General features: G+C 44.6%; 2 protein-coding genes across 2 annotated transcripts; both read left to right on the plus strand.

The window, feature by feature from the left end:
• Window positions 1–2554: 2554 nt before the first annotated feature.
• On the plus strand, window positions 2555–6935 carry LOC311493684 (UDP-glucuronosyltransferase 2A1-like; the record flags this gene model as incomplete). Its single annotated transcript, XM_084552445.1, has 6 exons — window positions 2555–3275; window positions 3348–3496; window positions 3644–3775; window positions 4676–4763; window positions 4857–5076; window positions 6650–6935. 6 exons carry the CDS (start codon window positions 2555–2557, stop codon window positions 6933–6935), a joined length of 1596 nt encoding a protein of 531 aa, XP_084408571.1.
• A 4903-nt stretch (window positions 6936–11838) lies between these two features.
• Window positions 11839–18887, plus strand: LOC311493482 (UDP-glucuronosyltransferase 2A1-like; the record flags this gene model as incomplete). Its single annotated transcript, XM_084552169.1, has 6 exons — window positions 11839–12627; window positions 12700–12848; window positions 16366–16497; window positions 17121–17208; window positions 17302–17521; window positions 18602–18887. The coding sequence occupies exons 1-6, from the start codon at window positions 11907–11909 to the stop codon at window positions 18885–18887; spliced, it is 1596 nt and encodes a 531-aa protein (XP_084408295.1). The 5' UTR covers window positions 11839–11906.
• Between the last annotated feature and the right edge of the window lie 2252 nt (window positions 18888–21139).

The raw sequence follows: 21139 nt of genomic DNA on the forward strand, positions 1-21139 counted from the left end.
CTCTCCCGAGCATGCGGGGGTAATCGTCTATTGAGAGCACATTTCCTTATCAGCGTCTAGCACGCCGTCTGAATCCGTTATCACAATGGACCAGATCAGTGCAGGCAGCCCCTCGCTCTCCCGGCTGAGGCGCCCGTGAAAAAGAATTTCTGGAGTTGGGTGCCAACCGATAGGCCCTGAGCTCTTTATCCCCTTAAAGCCAATTCACATTCTGCATGTTTAAATATCTCAGCTCAACCCCTGCCCCCTCCTCCCCTCTGCTCCCATCATGCACTCAAACCCTCCTCCTCCTCTTCCTTTGCTTCCTCTCACCCCCTCCTGCAAAGTCCAAGCGTGGAGTGACGATGCGGCCGACCTGCAGCCCTGCTGGCTGGCTGGGTGGCTGGGTGGGTGGGTGAGTGGGTGGGTGTTTGGCTGTTTGGGATGCAGGTGCAGGGCTGGTGGGATGGTGAGAGAGGAGGGGAGTCCTCCATTGTTGCACTGGACAGCACCCTCTCTCCTCTGGAGCACCCTCTGATGGGGGAGCCCACTGACAATCACACATCCTAATCTGATTATGCAAATGTCTACTTCAAAAAGCAATACGCTGTAACCCTCACCCTGTGGTGGAGAGACAGCGAGGGAGGGAGGGGAGGGGAGAGGAGGGGAGGGAGGGAGTGAGCAGGAATGCAGAGAGGAAACAGTGGACGATCGAATCCCTCGGAAAATTTAACTTGGACAAGACAAATAAAAAATGCGGCTAGAGGCTCCGTGATTCTGCAGTTGTTCTCTGTTCCACATCGCCGTGGGAATCTACAATCTACAATGTTAATGAGGGAGGAGGGGGCCCCCCTAAACAGTCAGAGGGGGTAATTTCTCTTAAGAACAACACCAGCTCCTGAAGGCATGGTGGCGACATTGACAGGGAGTTGACCCCTTTGGCCTCAGCAGCTCTCTGCAGTCAGCTGCCTCTTCTCAGTTGAGCTGAAATTGAGAATTTGAGACAATAGCATCAGGATTATATCCGTTATGACAGATCCCTCTTGGCAAATATACAATAAAAGTGTCTGTGATCCTGAGAATTTTCTACATTTCTGCATAAAAATGACTGAAAACATCAGATTTTCCGTCGATCACACAAACAAAAGAAACAAAACAGGAAAACGAGCCAATATTACATAGCTGTGAGACGAGATCAGTCCATCTGGTCAGCAGTGCTTCCAATCAATGTAATGAGACTGTGTTTTAATGCTGGAAATCTAGAGGGGGCCCTGTATCACTGGATCCACCGATCAAGTGAATAACATTGACCATCTTGTGACAGTTCAATGTTCTGTTGAGAAACTTCTGGACCTGGCATTCATTGGTGTGGATGTTACTTAGACATGTAGCACCCACCTAGACCAGACCAGGCACCCCCACCCCATAGCAATGACACTCCTTGATGGCAGCAGCCATCCCCAGCAGGATACACTGATCAAAACTGACCAAGTATCTGTGGGATGATCCACAGAGGCCCCTCCCCTTAAAGGCCGCAGGGACACCCTCAGAAGGCCCATGTCCATTCTCTCATGAGTCAGACCTACACAATATTAGGCATAATGTTATGCATAATCAGTGTATTCAGTCATTCAGGTCATGGTGGATCCGAAAAAGCTGAAACAAGGTCAACTGGACTTTCTCGAAGACGTTTCATCCAGGTCTTCAGCTCTAAAAGACTGGTGAGGAGTTGGTGTTGTAACAGGTGACTATCTTGTCATTGACGGACCAAATTCATGTAAGTTTCTGATGGGTAACACCCACAACTCCCCACCAGTCCTTCAGACCTGAACACTTGGACGAAACGTCTTCAGCGTCTCAAGTTGTCTTGTAACATCCACATTCAACACTTGTAATCCTTAGTCCATTTATTACAGCACAAGGTGTTGACCTGGCCTCCAAATTCACTAGATCCCAAACTGATCAAGTATCTGTGGGATGATCCACAGAGGCCCCTCCCTTTAAAGGCCACAGGACACCCTCAGAAGGCCCATGTCCATTCTCTCATGAGTCAGACCGACACAATATTAGGACATAATAATAATTAGGTCATAATGTTATGCATGATCGGTGTATTGAATCACAGAAATGCAAATGGAAAAATGTTGGAGAGAGATTTCACTCAAAAGCACAAATGGCTTGAGGAAAAGTCTGGAGAACTAATGATATAGACAGAAAAAAAAGTCTCCCTCCCTCTCTTCAGTCAGGGGAAATGCATCACAGGCGCGTACAACTTCCTCAGATTGCAAACGAGTGAGAGTGAAATCATTCTCCATGCATGGAGTTACTTCACTCCAGCTCTCTGTCGGACGTCTGTTTTCTTTTTTTTATGGATTTCTTATGTAGATTTGCTGACTCATCTTTACAGTCATTACATTTTACCTCTTAGTCTGAACCAGTTATCTAAGGCGGCACAGAGCGGACTGAGTCAGAGTTCAGCTACTCTGAGTTAATAATTATCTGCCAAAGAGAACCTTTAAAAGAAGAACAGGACAGGAAGGCGTTTGTCTTTCCCACTGCAGCGCATTCAGCCACCATGGAGCTGCGTGTCTGCGTCCTGCTGCCGCTGCTGCTGCTCTGCGGGACGGGGGGAGCGTACGGAGGCAAGGTCCTGGTTTGGTACACTGAGGGCAGCCACTGGATCAACATGAAGCCGGTGCTGGAGGCACTGATCGACCGGGGCCACCAGGTGACCGTCCTGATCCCGAGCACGTCCATGTACATGAACAGCAGCGAGCCGTCCCGCTTCCAGTACCAGCCCTTCAACGCCTCCTTCTCCTTGGAGGTCGTGGAGAAGTTTCTTGAAGACTTCCTTCGCTTTTCCATGTACGAAATGGACCATATGAGCTACCTGGAGATCTATTTTAAATTCATGGATCTAATTAAGGAAAACATGCAGTTCTCCATGAAGTATCTGGACGGTGTGGTCAAGTCTGAGGCCGTAATGAAGAAGCTGAAGGAGGGGAACTACGACGTCCTCCTGGCGGACCCCATCTACCCCGGCAGTGACTTGACAGCGGATCTTTTAGGCATCCCCCTTGTCATCTCCTTGCGCTTTTCCATGGCTCATAACTGGGAGAGGAAATGCGGACAGCTGCCCGCTCCGCCGTCCTTCGTCCCCGCTGCAATGAGCAAGCTCACGGACAAGATGGACTTCTCAGAAAGAGTGTGGAACTTCCTCTTTTACTCGCTGAACGACATGGTGGTGGATCATGTTGCGTGGAAAGTAGTGGATCAGTACTACTCCGAGGTCAAAGGTGAGGCGTCGCAAGGGTTGATGTTTCTGGTGAAATAAATAAAATGCATTCATTACGTTTGCACCGTAACAGGAACCCCCACCAGCGCCTGTGAGATGTTGGGTAAAGCAGACATCTGGTTGATGAGAACCTACTGGGACTTTGATTTCCCTCGTCCCTTCCTCCCCAACTTCAAATTCGTGGGTGGGATCCACTGCAGACCGGCCAAACCTTTACCCGAGGTACGACCCCCGGCCGCACTAATACAGAGGCCCTTTAATCTTTCATTGTCCCGTCACGGCGTTCCTGTTAGAACAATGAAGAGATGTTGATCTGATAAAGTGCTGAGAAACGTAAAGAAAACGGGGGGCTCTCTGCTTTTCTTGCAGGACATGGAAGAGTTTGTGCAGAGTTCTGGGGATGCAGGCGTCGTGGTGTTCACTTTGGGAAGCATGATCAAGAACATCACTGTGGAGAAGACGAACCTCATCGCCTCGGCCCTCGCTCAGATTCCACAGAAGGTGAGAGGATCTCGATTTAACTTTATAGTACTTAGATGAGACTTCTTTAACGTCGTAGTACTTAGATGAGACTAGTTTAACTTCGTAGTACTTAGATGAGACTTCTTTAACTTCATAGTACTGAGATGAGACTTCTTTAACTTCATAGTACTGAGATGAGACTTCTTTAACTTCATAGTACTTAGATGAGACTAATTTAACTTCTTAGTACTTGGATGAGACTAATTTAACTTCGAAGTACTTCGATGAGATTAATTTAACGTCATAGTACTTAGATGAGACTTCTTTAACTTCGTAGTACTTACACGAGACTAAATTAACTTCTTAGTACTTAGATGAGACTTAGTTAACTTCTTAGTACTTAGATGAGACTTAGTTAACGTCGTAGTACTTAGATGAGACTAGTTTAACTTCGTAGTACTTAGATGAGACTTCTTTAACTTCATAGTACTTAGATGAGACTTCTTTAACTTCATAGTACTTAGATGAGACTAATTTAACTTCTTAGTACTTGGATGAGACTAATTTAACTTCGAAGTACTTCGATGAGATTAATTTAACGTCATAGTACTTAGATGAGACTTCTTTAACTTCGTAGTACTTACACGAGACTAAATTAACTTCTTAGTACTTAGATGAGACTTAGTTAACTTCTTAGTACTTAGATGAGACTTAGTTAACTTCGTAGTATTTAGATGAGACTTAGTTAACTTCGTAGTATTTACATGAGACTTAGTTAACTTCGTAGTACTTACATGAGATTAATTTAACTTCATAGTACTTAGATGAGACTTCTTGAACTGCTGTTGCTAAATTCTATTGGTCAGAAGATTCGTTGGTCATTACCCAAGTGAAAAGTGCCACAGTTTTGTTAATTCCTCTTTCTTCTGTTGTTTGTAGGTGCTGTGGAGATACACTGGAGAGAAACCTAAAACTCTGGGTCCTAACACCAGACTATATGACTGGATCCCACAGAATGATTTACTGGGTGAGTCCGGTGCTTGTCCATGGCATCGTACATATATATAAAACCAGCCAAACTACCATCAGATGATGATCATGATTGTTTGGCACATACCAGGTCACCCTAAGACCAAAGCGTTCGTCACTCACGGTGGCACCAACGGGATTTATGAGGCCATCTACCACGGCGTCCCAATGGTCGGCATCCCTATGTTCGGCGACCAGCCCGACAACATGGTCCACATGAAGGCTAAAGGAGTCGCGGTCATCATGCAGCTGAACGTCATGACGGCTGAGGACCTTAGAGATGCAATTAGCAAGGTCATCAACGATAAATCGTGAGTTCTCTGTCTGCACAAAGGTTTTAAAGGTAGAGTTAATAATAAAGAAGACTGAAGGCTATAGATCATGTTATCACCACACAGTATCAAAGGTCATGATACAACGTATATTATCCTTTCACATAGTGGCTAAAACACAGATCAGCCACAACATTATGACCACTGACAGGAAAAGTGAATAACATCAACCATCTTGTGACAGTTCAATGTTCTGCTGGGAAACTTCTGGACCTGGTATTGATTGGTGTGGATTAGAGGATGGATACCCGACCCGAGCCCGACGGTACCCAACGGTACCCGACGGGCCGGGCCGGGTTCGGACAAATATTTAGAAAGGATGCTCGGGTTCTGGTCGGGCTCGGTCACATCAGCGCGATAGGGCATTGACCATTTAAAATTTAAAACTGCTTATTATGTAGGTAGCCAATGGGCCTGTTTCACTTGATGCAAAGGTTCGTTTTTGTGATTAAAATAAATGTAAAATATTACCCCAAATCCGTCTTCTTGTGTGCGGAAATGTGTCAAACTAGCCAGGACAACGAAAGATGTGCGTATTAAGCTACATGTGTCAGCATTGATGCGCTCATCTGTTGACATTTCCGAACGCCTTCCTAAAGTTGCTTAATAAAAGCGGGCTTTCCACACAAAAAAGTGCATGTGTAATTAGTATGAGAAAAAATTTAGATTTTAACTGTGTCGGACTGGGGTTGGGCTCGGACTGAAAAATGTGGCCCGATCTGCACTCTAGTGTGGATGTTACTTAGACATGTAGCACCCACCTAGACCAGACCAGGCACGCCCACCCCATAGCAATGACACTCCTTGATGGCAGCAGCCATCCCCAGCAGGATGCAGCCTGACACAGACACACACACAAAAACACTTTAGGAACAACTAAAAACAAAACATGAAGAACAGCACAAGGTGTTGACCTGGCCTCACTAGAATTAAAGAAGTCTCACTAAATTCACTAGATCCCAAACTGATCAAGTATCTGTGGGATGATCCACAGAGGCCGCTCCCCTCAAAAGCCCCCCCACTAACAACATTTTGTTGCCAGAAACCTCAGGACACCCATAGACTGTATATAAATATGGACAAGATGTCGCCACTTCCTTGCAGTGGCTATACTATTTTCCCCATGATACTAAACTAAGCCGAAACTTATCCAAAAAAAATTAACACTTGAATACGCATCAAAATGATATCAACTATCTAAAATGACAGAAACATCCGCGGAAAAAAAATATGTATTTGACGTGTATTTTAGTGTTTTAGTTTCGACCAAGTCCCGCCCACTAACATGGAAGGGGTGGAGCTTATGATCTATACTGCAGCCAGCCACCAGGGGGAGCTCTACTTGCTGTAGCTTCACTCTAGAGGAGCTGTTCCTCCGTCCATCTTTATATACAGTCTATGGGACACCCTCAGAAGGCCCATGTCCATTTTCTGATGAGTCACAACTGTTTAGGAAGCACAAGCTGTTCATAATGTTATGCCTGATCGGTGCATGATTTATAACCGCAGCCCTTTTCAACCACTGCTAACTGGATAAAACTTTAAACCCCAGGTATAAGGAGAACGCCATGCGTCTGTCCAGGATCCACCACGACAGGCCCCTGAGTCCTCTGGACGAGGCCGTCTTCTGGATCGAGTTCGTCATGAGAAACAAAGGGGCCAAGCACCTGAGGGTCCAGGCCCACGAGCTCACCTGGTACCAGTATCACAGCCTGGACGTCCTGGGCTTCCTCCTCGCCGTCGTCCTCCTCTTCATGTTCTTCACGGTCAAGATGTGCGCGTTCTGCTTCCGGAGGTGCTGCGGCAGGAAGGGGAAGGCAAAGAGGAAGGCTGAGTGAGGAAACTGGCCTGGGACGCCACGCCGACTCCTCAATGAACTGACTTTTTTTTTTTTTTTTTTTTTTGCTTTTTCATGCATGTCTGATAATTACTTCAATCACTGGCAGGTGTGTTCATTTGGAATAATCACACCTGTGGTTAATTAAACATTCAGATCTGATTGTTCATTGGCTGTGAGCACTTTAAAGAAGACACACACACACACTAAGACATTTAATTCTGTGCCTTTTAATTGGACAATACTGTCAACAAGCCCCACCCCCTTTTCTGTCCAATCAGCACACAACAGTGCTGCAACAAACAAAACTTCACATCCCAAACAAAACGATATAACATAAATCAAGTGGTGTAATCAAACAGAAACGTGTCAGACACAAGTCGACAGAGCTTCACTCAAACAGACGTTTAGCTATGCTCATCATAATCTGGCTTTCACAAAAACAGAACAGAGATTATTTTATTTCAGTTATGTTTTCAGCTTTCCATCTTCCTTGAGCTTCCACAGCATCAGCTCCGTGCAGGCAGCGGCGTCCTCTGCAGTGTCATGGCCACAAACTGCAACACAAATTAAACAGCGCAGCTTTGCTTTAAATTCATCGTCAGTGAAACTACAACAGACACGTGTGCAGTGGTGACCCCATCACTCTCCTGGATGATTCTCCGGAGGTATTCGGCTGTGAGGTGGTGGAGGGAGCTTGTGAGGGGGGCCCAGACGGTGGGGGAAGACCACCGACGTGGCAAAAGGCTGCAACTAACTGTCACTGAATGCAGGCGTTTGATCACAAACCGGAGCTGAAATTGAGAATTTGAGACAATAGCATCAGGATTATGGACGTTATGACAGATCCCTCTTGACAAATATACAATAAAAGTGTCTGTGCTCCTCAGAAATTTCTACATTTCTGCATAAAAATGACGGAAAACATCAGATTTTCCGTCGATCACACAAACAAAAGAAACAAAACAGGAAAACAAGCCAATATTACATAGCTGTGAGACGAGATCAGTCCATCTGGTCAGCAGTGCTTCCAATCAATGTAATGAGACTGTGTTTTAATGCTGGAAATCTAGAGGGGGCCCTGTATCACTGGATACACCGATCAGCCACAACATTATGACCACTGACCATCTTGTGACAGTTCAATGTTCTGCTGGGAAACTTCTGGACCTGGCATTCATTGGTGTGGATGTTACTTAGACATGTAGCACCCACCTAGACCAGACCAGGCACCCCCACCCCATAGCAATGACACTCCTTGATGGCAGCAGCCATCCCCAGCAGGATGCAGCCTGACACAGACACACACACAAAAACACTTTAGGAACAACTAAAAAAAATGAAGAACAGCACAAGGTGTTGACCTGGGGCCTCATGTACTAACAGTTGCGTAGATTTCCACTTAAATCGTGACGTCAGCTCAGATCTACAAGCATTTATAAGCACATTTCCTTTGTACATCCCGATCGAGCGTACCGGACCCCTCCCTGTCCACGCCCCTTTTAAATATGCAAATCGCGGTCCACGCCCATTTTAAATATGGAAATCATATTTAAATTGACCCTGCACCTGAGATTCCCCTCTCTGCGCGATCAGAAAACGAAAACACAAGAATGAGTAAGACGGGAAAGAAGAAGAACTTCACAGAAATAGAATTGGAGACGCTACTCACTGGAGTGGGGATGCGTAAAATGTGCTCTTTGACACGCTGACACAATGTTTACTTGCATTTGCGCATCACGTATGATCTGCACACTGATCGAATGAAAATGTTTCCTGTTGACATTTACAAATTCATGCGATGGCGCTTTTATATCAATGTGTGTGCAGTTGATAGCTCTGATTACAGTCAGAAAACCGTCTCTCGCTGCAAATTGCTCTTTAATGTTGACCTGTTCAGATGCATTGTGGGTATCTGATATACCTGGCTGACATACGGATAACTCCGTCCCACGCGGCTTACATAGATCTGCTCAGGGTCGACCGGCACAGTCCCGATCGGTCGGAGTAATAGTTTTCACATTGATGAGTTTCCCGGCATCACCTCTAAGTGTCGCCAAAGGATCGACATCTGTAGAATCCTACTTACGCCAGGCAAATAGTTGCCGTAGGAATGTAGGTAAGTTACGGACCTTTCACTCTTGATACATCTGAACTTTTACGTGAGCGAGTACTTACGTAACGTTTTTGTACTTACGCAACGTTCGTACATGAGGCCCCTGGCCTCCAAATTCACTAGATCCCAAACTGATCAAGCATCTGTGGGATGATGTCGTCTATAAAGGTTCTCAGTTGTCCAGGTCATGGTGGATCCAAAACAGCTGAAACAAGGTCAACTGGATTTTCTTGAAGACGTTTCATCCAGGTCTTCAGCTCTAAAAGAATGGTGAGGAGTTGGTGTTGTAACAGGTGACTATCTTGTTATCAACAGACCAAATTCATGTAAGTTTCTGATGGGTAACACTCACAGATGTCCTTATTTAAACCCCAAACTCCTCACCAGTCCTTCAGAACCGAACACTTGGATGATACGTCTTCAACGTCTCAAGTTGTCTTGTAATATCCACATTCAGCACTTGTAATCCTCAATTCATTTATTACAGCACAAAGTGTTGACCTGGGGCCTCATGTACGAAGAGTTGCGTAGATTTCCTTCTAAATCGTGGCGTAAACTCAGATTTAGAAGCATTTCGAAGCACATTTCCTTTGTACATCCCAATCGAGCGTACCCGACTCCTCCCTGTCCACGCCCCTTTTAAATATGCAACTCCCTGTCCACGCCCATTTTAAATATGGAAATTATATTTAAATTGACTCTGCACCTGAGATTCCCATCTCTGCGCGATCAGAAAACGAAAACACAAGAATGAGTAAGACGGGAAAGAAGAAGAACTTCACAGAAATAGAATTGGAGACGCTACTCACTGGAGTGGGGATGCGTAAAATGTGCTCTTTGGCACGCTGCCACAATGTTTACTTGCATTTGCGCATCACGTATGATCTGCACACTGATCGAATGAAAATGTTTCCTGCTGACATTTACAAATTCATGCGATGGCGCTTTTATAGCAATGTGTGTGCAGTCGATAGCTCTGATTACAGTCAGAAAACCGTCTCTCGCTGCAAATTGCTCTTTAATGTTGACCTGTTCAGATGCATTGTATGGGAATCTGATATACCTGGCTGACATGAGGATAATTCCGTCCCACACGGCTTGCATGGCTTTGCTCAGGGTCGACAGGCACAGTCCCGATCGGTCGGAGTAATAGTTTTCACATTGATGACAGTTTCCCGACATCACCTCTAAGTGTCACCAAAGGATCGATATCTGTAGAATCCTACTTACGCCAGCCACGTCGTTGGCGTAGGGACGTACAAAATTCCCGGACATTTCACTCTTGATACATCTGAACTTTTACGTGAGCGAGTACTTATGTAACGTTTTTGTACTTAAGCAACGTTCGTACATGAGGCCTCCAAATTCACTACATCCCAAACTGATCAAGTATCTGTGGGATGATCCACAGAGGCCCCTCCCTTTAAAGGCCACAGGACACCCTCAGAAGGCCCATGTCCATTCTCTGATGAGTCAGACCTACACAATAGATAGATAGACAGGTTTTATTTGTCACATGCACAGTTATACATAGTACAATGCATTGTTGTACTGCAGCCAGTAGTAAAAAAAATATAAGTACTACAGTAAACAGTAGTTTGCACACAAGGTAAGCAAGTGTAATGTACACCGGGAGAAATAAAATAAAATAAAAATATAGACTGTAAGACTGAAGTGTAAACTTGGGGGGGGGGGTTGTATATGTACATAAATTTACAGTATTTAGTATTTAGCAGCTACATGAATAAAGTGCAGTGGTATTTAAGTCCAGTTAAGGCTCAGAGTTGAGCAGGCGGATGACATGTGGATAGAAACTCTTCTTCAGCCTCTCAGTCTTTGTCCTCAGGCCTGATGGCAGTAGAGAGAAGAGAGAGTGTCCAGGGTGCCTGGGCTGTTTCAGGATCTTCTTGGCCCTTAACCTGCAACGTTTGGTGTAAATGTCCTGCAGGTTGGGGAGGGGGGTTCTGATGGTCCGCTCCGCTGAACGGACCACCCTCTTGAGGGCCAGGAAGTCCTGCCTGGTACAATTTCCCATCCAGGTGGTGATGCTCCCACATAAGATTCTCTCGATGGTGCAGGTGTAAAAGTTCCGGAGCACCTTGAGAGGGAGCTTAAAGTCTCTGAGGCGTGTGAGGAGGTAGAGACGCTGTCTGGCCTTCTTCACGGTGGTGTTCAGATGGTGAGTCCATGACAGGTCCTGTGAGACAGTCACTCCCAGGTATCTGAAGGTGTCCACTCTTTCCACCTCAGAGCCACAGATAGTGAGTGGATGGAAGTCCCTCTGCTGTTTCCTGCTGAAGTCCACAGTCAGTTCCTTTGTTTTTGCTGACATTGCAGACGTTTCAATATTAGGAAGGTGGTCATAATGTTATGCATGATCGGTGTACTGAATCACAGAAATGCAAATGGAAAAATGTTGTTAAGAGATTTCACTCAAAAGCACAAATGGCTTGAGGAAAAGTCTGGAGAACTAATGATATAGACAGAAAAAAAAGTCTCCCTCTCTTTCTTCAGTCAGGGGAAATGCATCACAGGCGCGTACAACTTCCTCAGATTGCGAAAGAGTGAGAGTGAAATCATTCTCCGTGCATGGAGTTACTTTACTCCAGCTCTCTGTCGGACGTCTGTTTTCTTTTTTCTTTTTTTTATGGATTTCTTATGTAGGTTTGCTGACTGCCACCTTTACAGTCATTACCTTTTACCTCTTAGTCTGAACCAGTTATCTAAGGCAGAACAGAGCGGACTGAGTCAGAGTTCATCTACTCTGAGTTAATAATTATCTGCCAAAGAGAAGCTTTAAAAGAAGAACAGGACAGGAAGGCGTTTGTCTTTCCCACTGCAGCGCATTCAGCCACCATGGAGCTGCGTGTCTGCGTCCTGCTGCCGCTGCTGCTGCTCTACGGGACAGGGGGAGCGTACGGAGGCAAGGTCCTGGTGTGGTACACTGAGGGCAGCCACTGGATCAACATGAAGCCGGTGCTGGAGGCACTGATCGACCGGGGCCACCAGGTGACCGTCCTGATCCCGAGCACGTCCATGTACATGAACAGCAGCGAGCCGTCCCGCTTCCAGTACCAGCCCTTCAACGCCTCCTTCTCCTTGGAAGCCGTGGAGAAGTTTATTGAAGACTTCCTTCGCTTTTCCATGTACGAGATGGACCACATGAGCTACCTGCAGATCTATATCAAATTCATGGATCTAATGAAGGAAGACATACAGTACTCCATGAAGTATCTGGACGGTGTGGTCAAGTCTGAGGCCGTAATGAAGAAGCTGAAGGAGGGGAACTACGACGTCCTCCTGGCGGACCCCATCTACCCCGGCAGTGACTTGACAGCGGATCTTTTAGGCATCCCCCTCGTCCTCTCCTTGCGCTTTTCCATCGCTCATAACTGGGAGAGGAAATGCGGACAGCTGCCCGCTCCGCCGTCCTTCGTCCCCGCCGCAATGAGCAAGCTCACGGACAAGATGGACTTCTCAGAAAGAGTGTGGAACTTCCTCTTCTACCCGCTGAACGACATGGTGGTGGATCATGTTGCGTGGAAAGTAGTGGATAAGTACTACTCCGAGGTCAAAGGTGAGGCGTCAAAAAAGTTGATGTTTCTGGTGAAATAAATAAAATGCATTCATTACGTTTGCACCGTAACAGGAACCCCCACCAGCGCCTGTGAGATGTTGGGTAAAGCAGACATCTGGTTGATGAGAACCTACTGGGACTTTGATTTCCCTCGTCCCTTCCTCCCCAACTTCAAATTCGTGGGTGGGATCCACTGCAGACCGGCCAAACCTTTACCCGAGGTACGACCCCCGGCCGCACTAATACAGAGGCCCGTTAATCTTTCATTGTCCCGTCACGGCGTTCCTGTTAGAACAATGAAGAGATGTTGATCTGATAAAGTGCTGAGCAACGTAAAGAAAACAGGGGGGGCTCAATACTTCTCAGCTCCAAAATGAAAACTCATGTCAGTTTATACGACAACAAATATTAAATTATTGGGATAATGAGGGCACAGTGGATGATTCAGGAGTGGTATGGGATGCTTTTAAGGCATACTTAAGGGGCAGGTTAATACAACATTCATCAATCCAAAAAAAACTGGCATTTGATCAGCTTTCCAAATAGGAAACAGAAATAAAAAACCTAGAGAGGGAATATGCAAATAGAGGAGACCAGGACTTGTTGACTAATTTGAACAAGGCAAAATTTGAATTAAATACTATTATGCAGAGAAAAGCAGAATTTTCATTGTGTAGATGTAGGCAAAAATATTATGAACAGGGTGAAAGAGCAGGGAAATTACTGGCTCAAAGGGTGAAACAACGACAAGCTCAAACTCTGATCTTAGCGATTCAGAATGAGAAAGGGGAGATTTTAACAGATCCCATAGAAATAAATAACGCTTTCCAATTATTTTATCATAAATTATACACAACGCAAGATTCTTGGGATAGGGGTGAATTTCAAAATTTCCTGTCTGGGACTACTCTACCGGCACTAACTGAAGTGGCCAGAGAAAGGCTGGGGGCATGCATCACACTGGGAGAGGTGCAACGAGCGATTAAATGTCTGAGTGCTGGAAAGTCTCCTGGGGAGGACGGATTTCCCACAGATTTTTATAAATCATTTTCTGACCTGTTGGCCCTGAGACTTCTTACTGTCTTTCAGGATGCGTTCCAGAGGGGAAGCCTACCGGAGAGTATGCAGAATGCAATAATAACATTGATACATAAGAAGGGCAAAGACCCACAGCACTGCGGGAGCTATAGACCAATATCCTTGATTAATGTGGACGCCAAGATTTTGGCTAAGATATTGGCATTAAGACTAGAAGTGTGCCTCCCCACTTTGATCCACCCTGATCAGGTGGGATTTGTCAAGGAGCGGTCCTCAGCAGATAATTTACGCAGATTGCTACATTTGGTGTGGCAAACGAGGAACAGTGTGGAACCGGTGGTGGCTTTCTCTCTGGATGCAGAGAAAACTTTCGATAAAGTGGAATGGGCATATTTATTTGCAATTCTTGAGAGGTTTGATGTGGGTAATGTATATATTCAATGGGTGAAATTGTTGTATGGAAGTCCAAAGGCAGCTGTCCTTACAAATGGGAATGTTTCTGATCCTTTTAGACTATCACGGGGGACCCGACAGGGTTGCCCCCTTTCTCCTTTGATTTTTGCCCTGGCTTTAGAACCCTTAGCCTCTGCAATTAGGAACCATGTTGATATTAAAGGCATAGTTTCTGGGCAAGAAGAACATAAGCTTTTATTATATGCGGATGATATCCTATTACTGTTAAGTAACCCAGAAATTGCAGTGCCTCATATTTTATTCTTGATTGGTTCTTTTTCCCGTATATCAGGTTATAAGATCAACTGGTCGAAATATGAAGCGATGCCTCTGTCTAAAATATGCCCTCCCAGTATTCGCAATAGTTGGCAATTTAAATGGCTCCCATCTGGATTGGTCTACTTAGGGATCATGACTACCCCAGGGTTAAAAGATATAATGAATCTAAACCTACTGCCCCTTATCCAAAAAATTGAAAGTAATTTACAAAACTGGTCAAAATTAGGTTTATCGTTAATTGGAAAGATAAATTTACTGAAGATGATTACAATACCACAGATTAATTATATAACAAGCATGCTACCTTTGGACTTCCCACTCCCCCTTCTGTCTAGATTTAATAGGGCCATAAGTGACTTCTTGTGGATGGGGAAGAAGCCCGCTTTTAATAAAAAGAAACTATATGCATCTGTAGAGGAGGGCGGTTTAGGATGCCCAAGAATAGACTGGTATCACCGGGCCTTTAGTCTTAGTCAGCTATCTAAGTCAAATATGCCGGAGGTCTGTGCTCCTGCCTGGGTGGCGATAGAGAAAGAGTTGGTAGAGCCCTTCTCAGTACAGGATTTCCTCACTCAGACAGGAGGTGATGTACCCTGCAGAAACCCTGTGTTGGCATTTTCTAGAGAAAGTTGGAGATGGGCCCATCAGGCGTGCCATTGGAACTATTATCACACCATGGGATCATCAATATGGTATAATAAATTATTGAAAATTAACAAAAAATTGGTCATGTGGGAAAATTGGGTGAAGGCAGGGGTGATGTTACTGGAAGATATGTTTGACGGGAAAAATGTGATCTCCTTTGAACAATGTATGTCTAAATATGATATTCCCAGAAAAGATTTTTGGAAGTTTCTTCAGCTCAGGAGCTGTATTATAACAGCAGATAGGAAGGTTAAATTTGCACCTATCTCTGGTATTCAAGAGCTATGGCGATCAGGCTGGAAGCTTGGAGGAGGGACATCCAGATTTTATGATATGTTTAGAAAACATCAACCCCCAAACTACAAAGGGGTTAAACTAGCATGGGAAAAAGACCTTGGGGCACATATTGACTGGGAGGTCTGGGAGGAAACAATTAGGTCCTGGTACACTATAGCACGAGACATGCAGACACGGCTTATCTCATTTAGAATATTGAATAGGAACTACTGGACTCCAGCAAAAATGGCCAGGTTGGGACTTAGGGAGAATGATGAGTGTTGGAGATGTAAGAAGGAGAGGGGCACTTTGGTACATATGTTCTATGAATGTGAGATGGTGCACAACCTTTGGGTGGCTGTTATCCAATGTATCAATAAAGTACTGAAGGTAGAGCTCAGGGAGGGGCCAGCCTTATGTATTTTGGGGATTTTGCCGGGGAAATCCGGCCTATCCACACAAATGCGTACATGGGTGAAGCTAGCCCTCATAACAGGAAATAGAGTAGTGTTGAGACACTGGAAGTCGGAAAGAGAGATCAGTTTTAAGGAATGGAGAGATGAGCTAACCAAGACAGCTTCGTTTGAACAACTTATTTATAGGATTAATGATAACTTAGATCTCTTTTTGAAGGTATGGGCCCCTTATTTGGAAATGATTGGAAAGTGATGATTATGATGGCTAATATCTTTATGCTCCCTCCATGTACTTTTTCATTTAAGTCCAAGGAATGGACATGTAAAGTAACATGGTTTTGTGATGAACTTAACTGTCAAGAATGTGCATCTTAGTATTCACTATTTTACATTATTTTCTCATTTCATAATTATGATTATAATTATTGTATGATTTTTTATTTTTTTATTTTCCCATTCTGTGTATTTTGTTTGTTATTGTCAGGTTTGTTATAGCTTTCTTAAAATGCTAGTGGTACTTAAACTCGCTTGTAATATTAAGAAAAGTCAATAAAGAAGTTAAATCACAAACAAAAAACAAAAAACAAAAAACAAAAAAAAATAATGGGGGGGCTCTCTGCTTTTCTTGCAGGAAATGGAAGAGTTCGTGCAGAGTTCTGGGGATGCAGGCGTCGTGGTGTTCACTTTGGGTAGCATGATCAAGAACATCACTGTGGAGAAGGCGAACCTCATCGCCTCGGCCCTCGCTCAGATTCCACAGAAGGTGAGAGGATCTCGATTTAACTTCATAGTACTTAGATGACACTTCTTTAACTTCGTAGCACTTAGATGAGACTTCTTTAACTTCGTAGTACTTAGATGAGACTTCTTTAACTTCGTAGTACTTAGATGAGATTAAATTAACTTCATAGTACTTAGATGAGACTTCTTTAACGTCATAGTACTTAGATGAGACTTCTTTAACTTCGTAGTACTTAGATGAAAGTAATTTAACTTTGTAGTACTGAGATGAGACTTCTTTAACATCGTAGTACTTAGATGAGACTTCTTTTACTTCATAGTACTTAGATGAGACTAATTTACCTTCGTAGTACTTAGACGAGACTTCTTTAACTTCATAGTACTTTGACGAAACTAATTTAACTTCATCGTACTTTGACGAGACTAATTTAACTCCGTAGTACTGAGATGAGACTTCTTTTACTTCATAGTACTTAGATGAGACTAATTTAACTTCATAGTACTTTGACGAGACTTCTTTAACTTCATAGTACTTAGATGAGACTTCTTTAACTTCATAGTACTTAGATGAGAAGATCCGTTGGTCATTACCCAAGTGAAAAGTGCCACAGTTTTGTTAATTCCTCTTTTTTCTGTTGTTTGTAGGTGCTGTGGAGATACACTGGAGAGAAACCTAAAACTCTGGGTCCTAACACCAGACTATATGACTGGATCCCACAGAATGATTTACTGGGTGAGTCCGGTGCTTGTCCAAGGCATCGTACATATATATGAAACCAGCCAAACTACCATCAGATGATGATCATGATTGTTTGGCACATACCAGGTCACCCTAAGACCAAAGCGTTCGTCACTCACGGTGGCACCAACGGGATTTATGAGGCCATCTACCACGGCGTCCCAATGGTCGGCATCCCTATGTTCGCCGACCAGCCCGACAACATGGTCCACATGAAGGCTAAAGGAGTCGCGGTCATCATGGAGCTGAACTTCATGACGGCTGAGGACCTTAGAGATGCAATTAGCAAGGTCATCAACGATAAATCGTGAGTTCTCTGTCTGCACAAAGGTTTTAAAGGTAGAGTTAATAATAAAGAAGACTGAAGGCTATAGATCATGTTATCACCACACAGTATCAAAGGTCATGATACAACGTATATTACCCCTTCACATAGTGGCACAAAACACCGATCAGCCACGACATTATGACCACTGACAGGAAAAGTGAATAACATCGACCATCTTTAGTTCAATGTTCAGTGTTCTTCTGGGAAACGTTTGAACCTGTCATTCATTGGTGTGGATGCTACTTAGACATGTAGCACCCACCTAGACCAGACCAGGCACCCCCACCCCATAGCAATGACACTCCTTGATGGCAGCAGCCATCCCCAGCAGGATGCAGCCTGACACAGACACACACACAAAAACACTTTAAGAACAACTAAAAAAAAAACATGAAGAACAGCACAAGGTGTTGACCTGGCCTCACTAGAATTAAAGAAGTCTCACTAAATTCACTAGATCCCAAACTGATCAAGTATCTGTGGGATGATCCACAGAGGCCGCTCCCCTCAAAAGCCCCCCCACTAACAACATTTTGTTGCCAGAAACCTCAGGACACCCATGGACTGTATATAAATATGGACAAGATGTCGCCACTTCCTTGCAGTGGCTATACTATTTTCCCCATGATACTAAACTAAACCGAAACTTATCCAAAAAAAATTAACACTTGAATACGCATCAAAATGATATCAACTATCTAAAATGACAGAAACATCCGTGGAAAAAAAATATGTATTTGACGTGTATTTTAGTGTTTTAGTTTGGACCAAGTCCCGCCCACTAACATGGAGGGGGTGGAGCTTATGATCTATACTGCAGACAGCCACCTGGGGGAGCTCTACTTGCTGTAGCTTCACTCTAGAGGAGCTGTTCCTCCGTCCATCTTTATATACAGTCTATGGGACACCCTCAGAAGGCCCATGTCCATTTTCTGATGTGTCACAACTGTTTAGGAAGCACAAGCTGTTCATAATGTTATGCCTGATCGCTGCATGTTGCAGATTTATAACCGCAGCCCTTTTCATCCACTGCTAACTGGATAAAACTTTAAACCCCAGGTATAAGGAGAACGCCATGCGTCTGTCCAGGATCCACCACGACAGGCCCCTGAGTCCTCTGGACGAGGCCGTCTTCTGGATCGAGTTCGTCATGAGAAACAAAGGGGCCAAGCACCTGAGGGTCCAGGCCCACGAGCTCACCTGGTACCAGTATCACAGCCTGGACGTCCTGGGCTTCCTCCTCGCCGTCGTCCTCCTCTTCATGTTCTTCACGGTCAAGATGTGCGCGTTCTGCTTCCGGAGGTGCTGCGGCAGGAAGGGGAAGGCAAAGAGGAAGGCTGAGTGAGGAAACTGGCCTGGGACGCCACGCCGACTCCTCAATGAACTGACTTTTTTTTTTTTTTTTTTTTTTGCTTTTTCATGCATGTCTGATAATTACTTCAATCACTGGCAGGTGTGTTCATTTGGAATAATCACACCTGTGGTTAATTAAACATTCAGATCTGATTGTTCATTGGCTGTGAGCACTTTAAAGAAGACACACACACACACACACTAAGACATTTAATTCTGTGCCTTTTAATTGGACAATACTGTCAACAAGCCCCACCCCCTTTTCTGTCCAATCAGCACACAACAGTGCTGCAACAAACAAAACTTCACATCCCAAACAAAACGATATAACATAAATCAAGTGGTGTAATCAAACAGAAACGTGTCAGACACAAGTCGACAGAGCTTCACTCAAACAGACGTTTAGCTATGCTCATCATAATCTGGCTTTCACAAAAACAGAACAGAGATTATTTTATTTCAGTTATTTTTTCAGCTTTCCATCTTCCTTGAGCTTCCACGGCATCAGCTCCGTGCAGGCAGCGGCGTCCTCTGCAGTGTCATGGCCACAAACTGCAACACAAATTAAACAGCGCAGCTTTGCTTTAAATTCATCGTCAGTGAAACTACAACAGACACGTGTGCAGTGGTGACCCCATCACTCTCCTGGATGATTCTCCGGAGGTATTCGGCTGTGAGGTGGTGGAGGGAGCTTGTGAGGGGGGCCCAGACGGTGGGGGAAGACCACCGACGTGGCAAAAGGATGCAACTAACTGTCACTGAATGCAGGCGTTTGATCACAAACCGGAGCTGAAACTGAGAATTTGAGACAATAGCATCAGGATTATACCCGTTATGACAGATCCCTCTTGACAAATATACAATAAAAGTGTCTGTGCTCCTCAGAAATTTCTACATTTCTGCATAAAAATGACGGAAAACATCAGATTTTCCGTCGATCACACAAACAAAAGAAACAAAACAGGAAAATGAGCCAATATTACATAGCTGTGAGACGAGATCAGTCCATCTGGTCAGCAGTGCTTCCAATCAATGTAATGAGACTGTGTTTTAATGCTGGAAATCTAGAGGGGGCCCTGTATCACTGGATACACCGATCAGCCACAACATTATGACCACTGACCATTTTGTGACAGTTCATTGTTCTGCTGGGAAACTTCTGGACCTGGCATTCATTGGTGTGGATGTTACTTAGACATGTAGCACCCACCTAGACCAGACCAGGCACCCCCACCCCATAGCAATGACACTCCTTGATGGCAGCAGCCATCCCTGGCAGGATGCAGCCTGACACAGACACACACACAAAAACACTTTAGGAACAACAAAAAAAAATGAAGAACAGCACAAGGTGTTGACCTGGGGCCTCATGTACTAACAGTTGCGTAGATTTCCACTTAAATCGTGACGTAAGCTCAGATCTACAAGCATTTATAAGCACATTTCCTTTGTACATCCCGATCGAGCGTACCGGACCCCTCCCTGTCCACGCCCCTTTTAAATATGCAAATCGCGGTCCACGCCCCTTTTAAATATGCAACTCTCTGTCCACGCCCATTTTAAATATGGAAATTATATTTAAATTGACCCTGCACCTGAGATTCCCCTCTCTGCGCGATCAGAAAACGAAAACACAAGAATGAGTAAGACGGGAAAGAAGAAGAACTTCACAGAAAGAGAATTGGAGACGCTACTCACTGGAGTGGGGATGCGTAAAATGTGCTCTTTGACACGCTGCCACAATGTTTACTTGCATTTGCGCATCACATATGATCTGCACACTGATCGAATGAAAATGTTTCCTGTTGACATTTACAAATTCATGCGATGGCGCTTTTATATCAATGTGTGTGCAGTCGATAGCTCTGATTACAGTCAGAAAACCGTCTCTCGCTGCAAATTGCTCTTTAATGTTGACCTGTTCAGATGCATTGTGGGTATCTGATATACCTGGCTGACATACGGATAACTCCGTCCCACGCGGCTTACATAGATCTGCTCAGGGTCGACCGGCACAGTCCCGATCGGTCGGAGTAATAGTTTTCACATTGATGAGTTTCCCGGCATCACCTCTAAGTGTCGCCAAAGGATCGACATCTGTAGAATCCTACTTACGCCAGGCAAATAGTTGCCGTAGGAATGTAGGTAAGTTACGGACCTTTCACTCTTGATACATCTGAACTTTTACGTGAGCGAGTACTTACGTAACGTTTTTGTACTTACGCAACGTTCGTACATGAGGCC

Source organism: Chelon labrosus (genome assembly GCF_963514085.1).
Source record: "Chelon labrosus genome assembly, chromosome: 9".
NCBI lineage: Eukaryota > Metazoa > Chordata > Actinopteri > Mugiliformes > Mugilidae > Chelon > Chelon labrosus.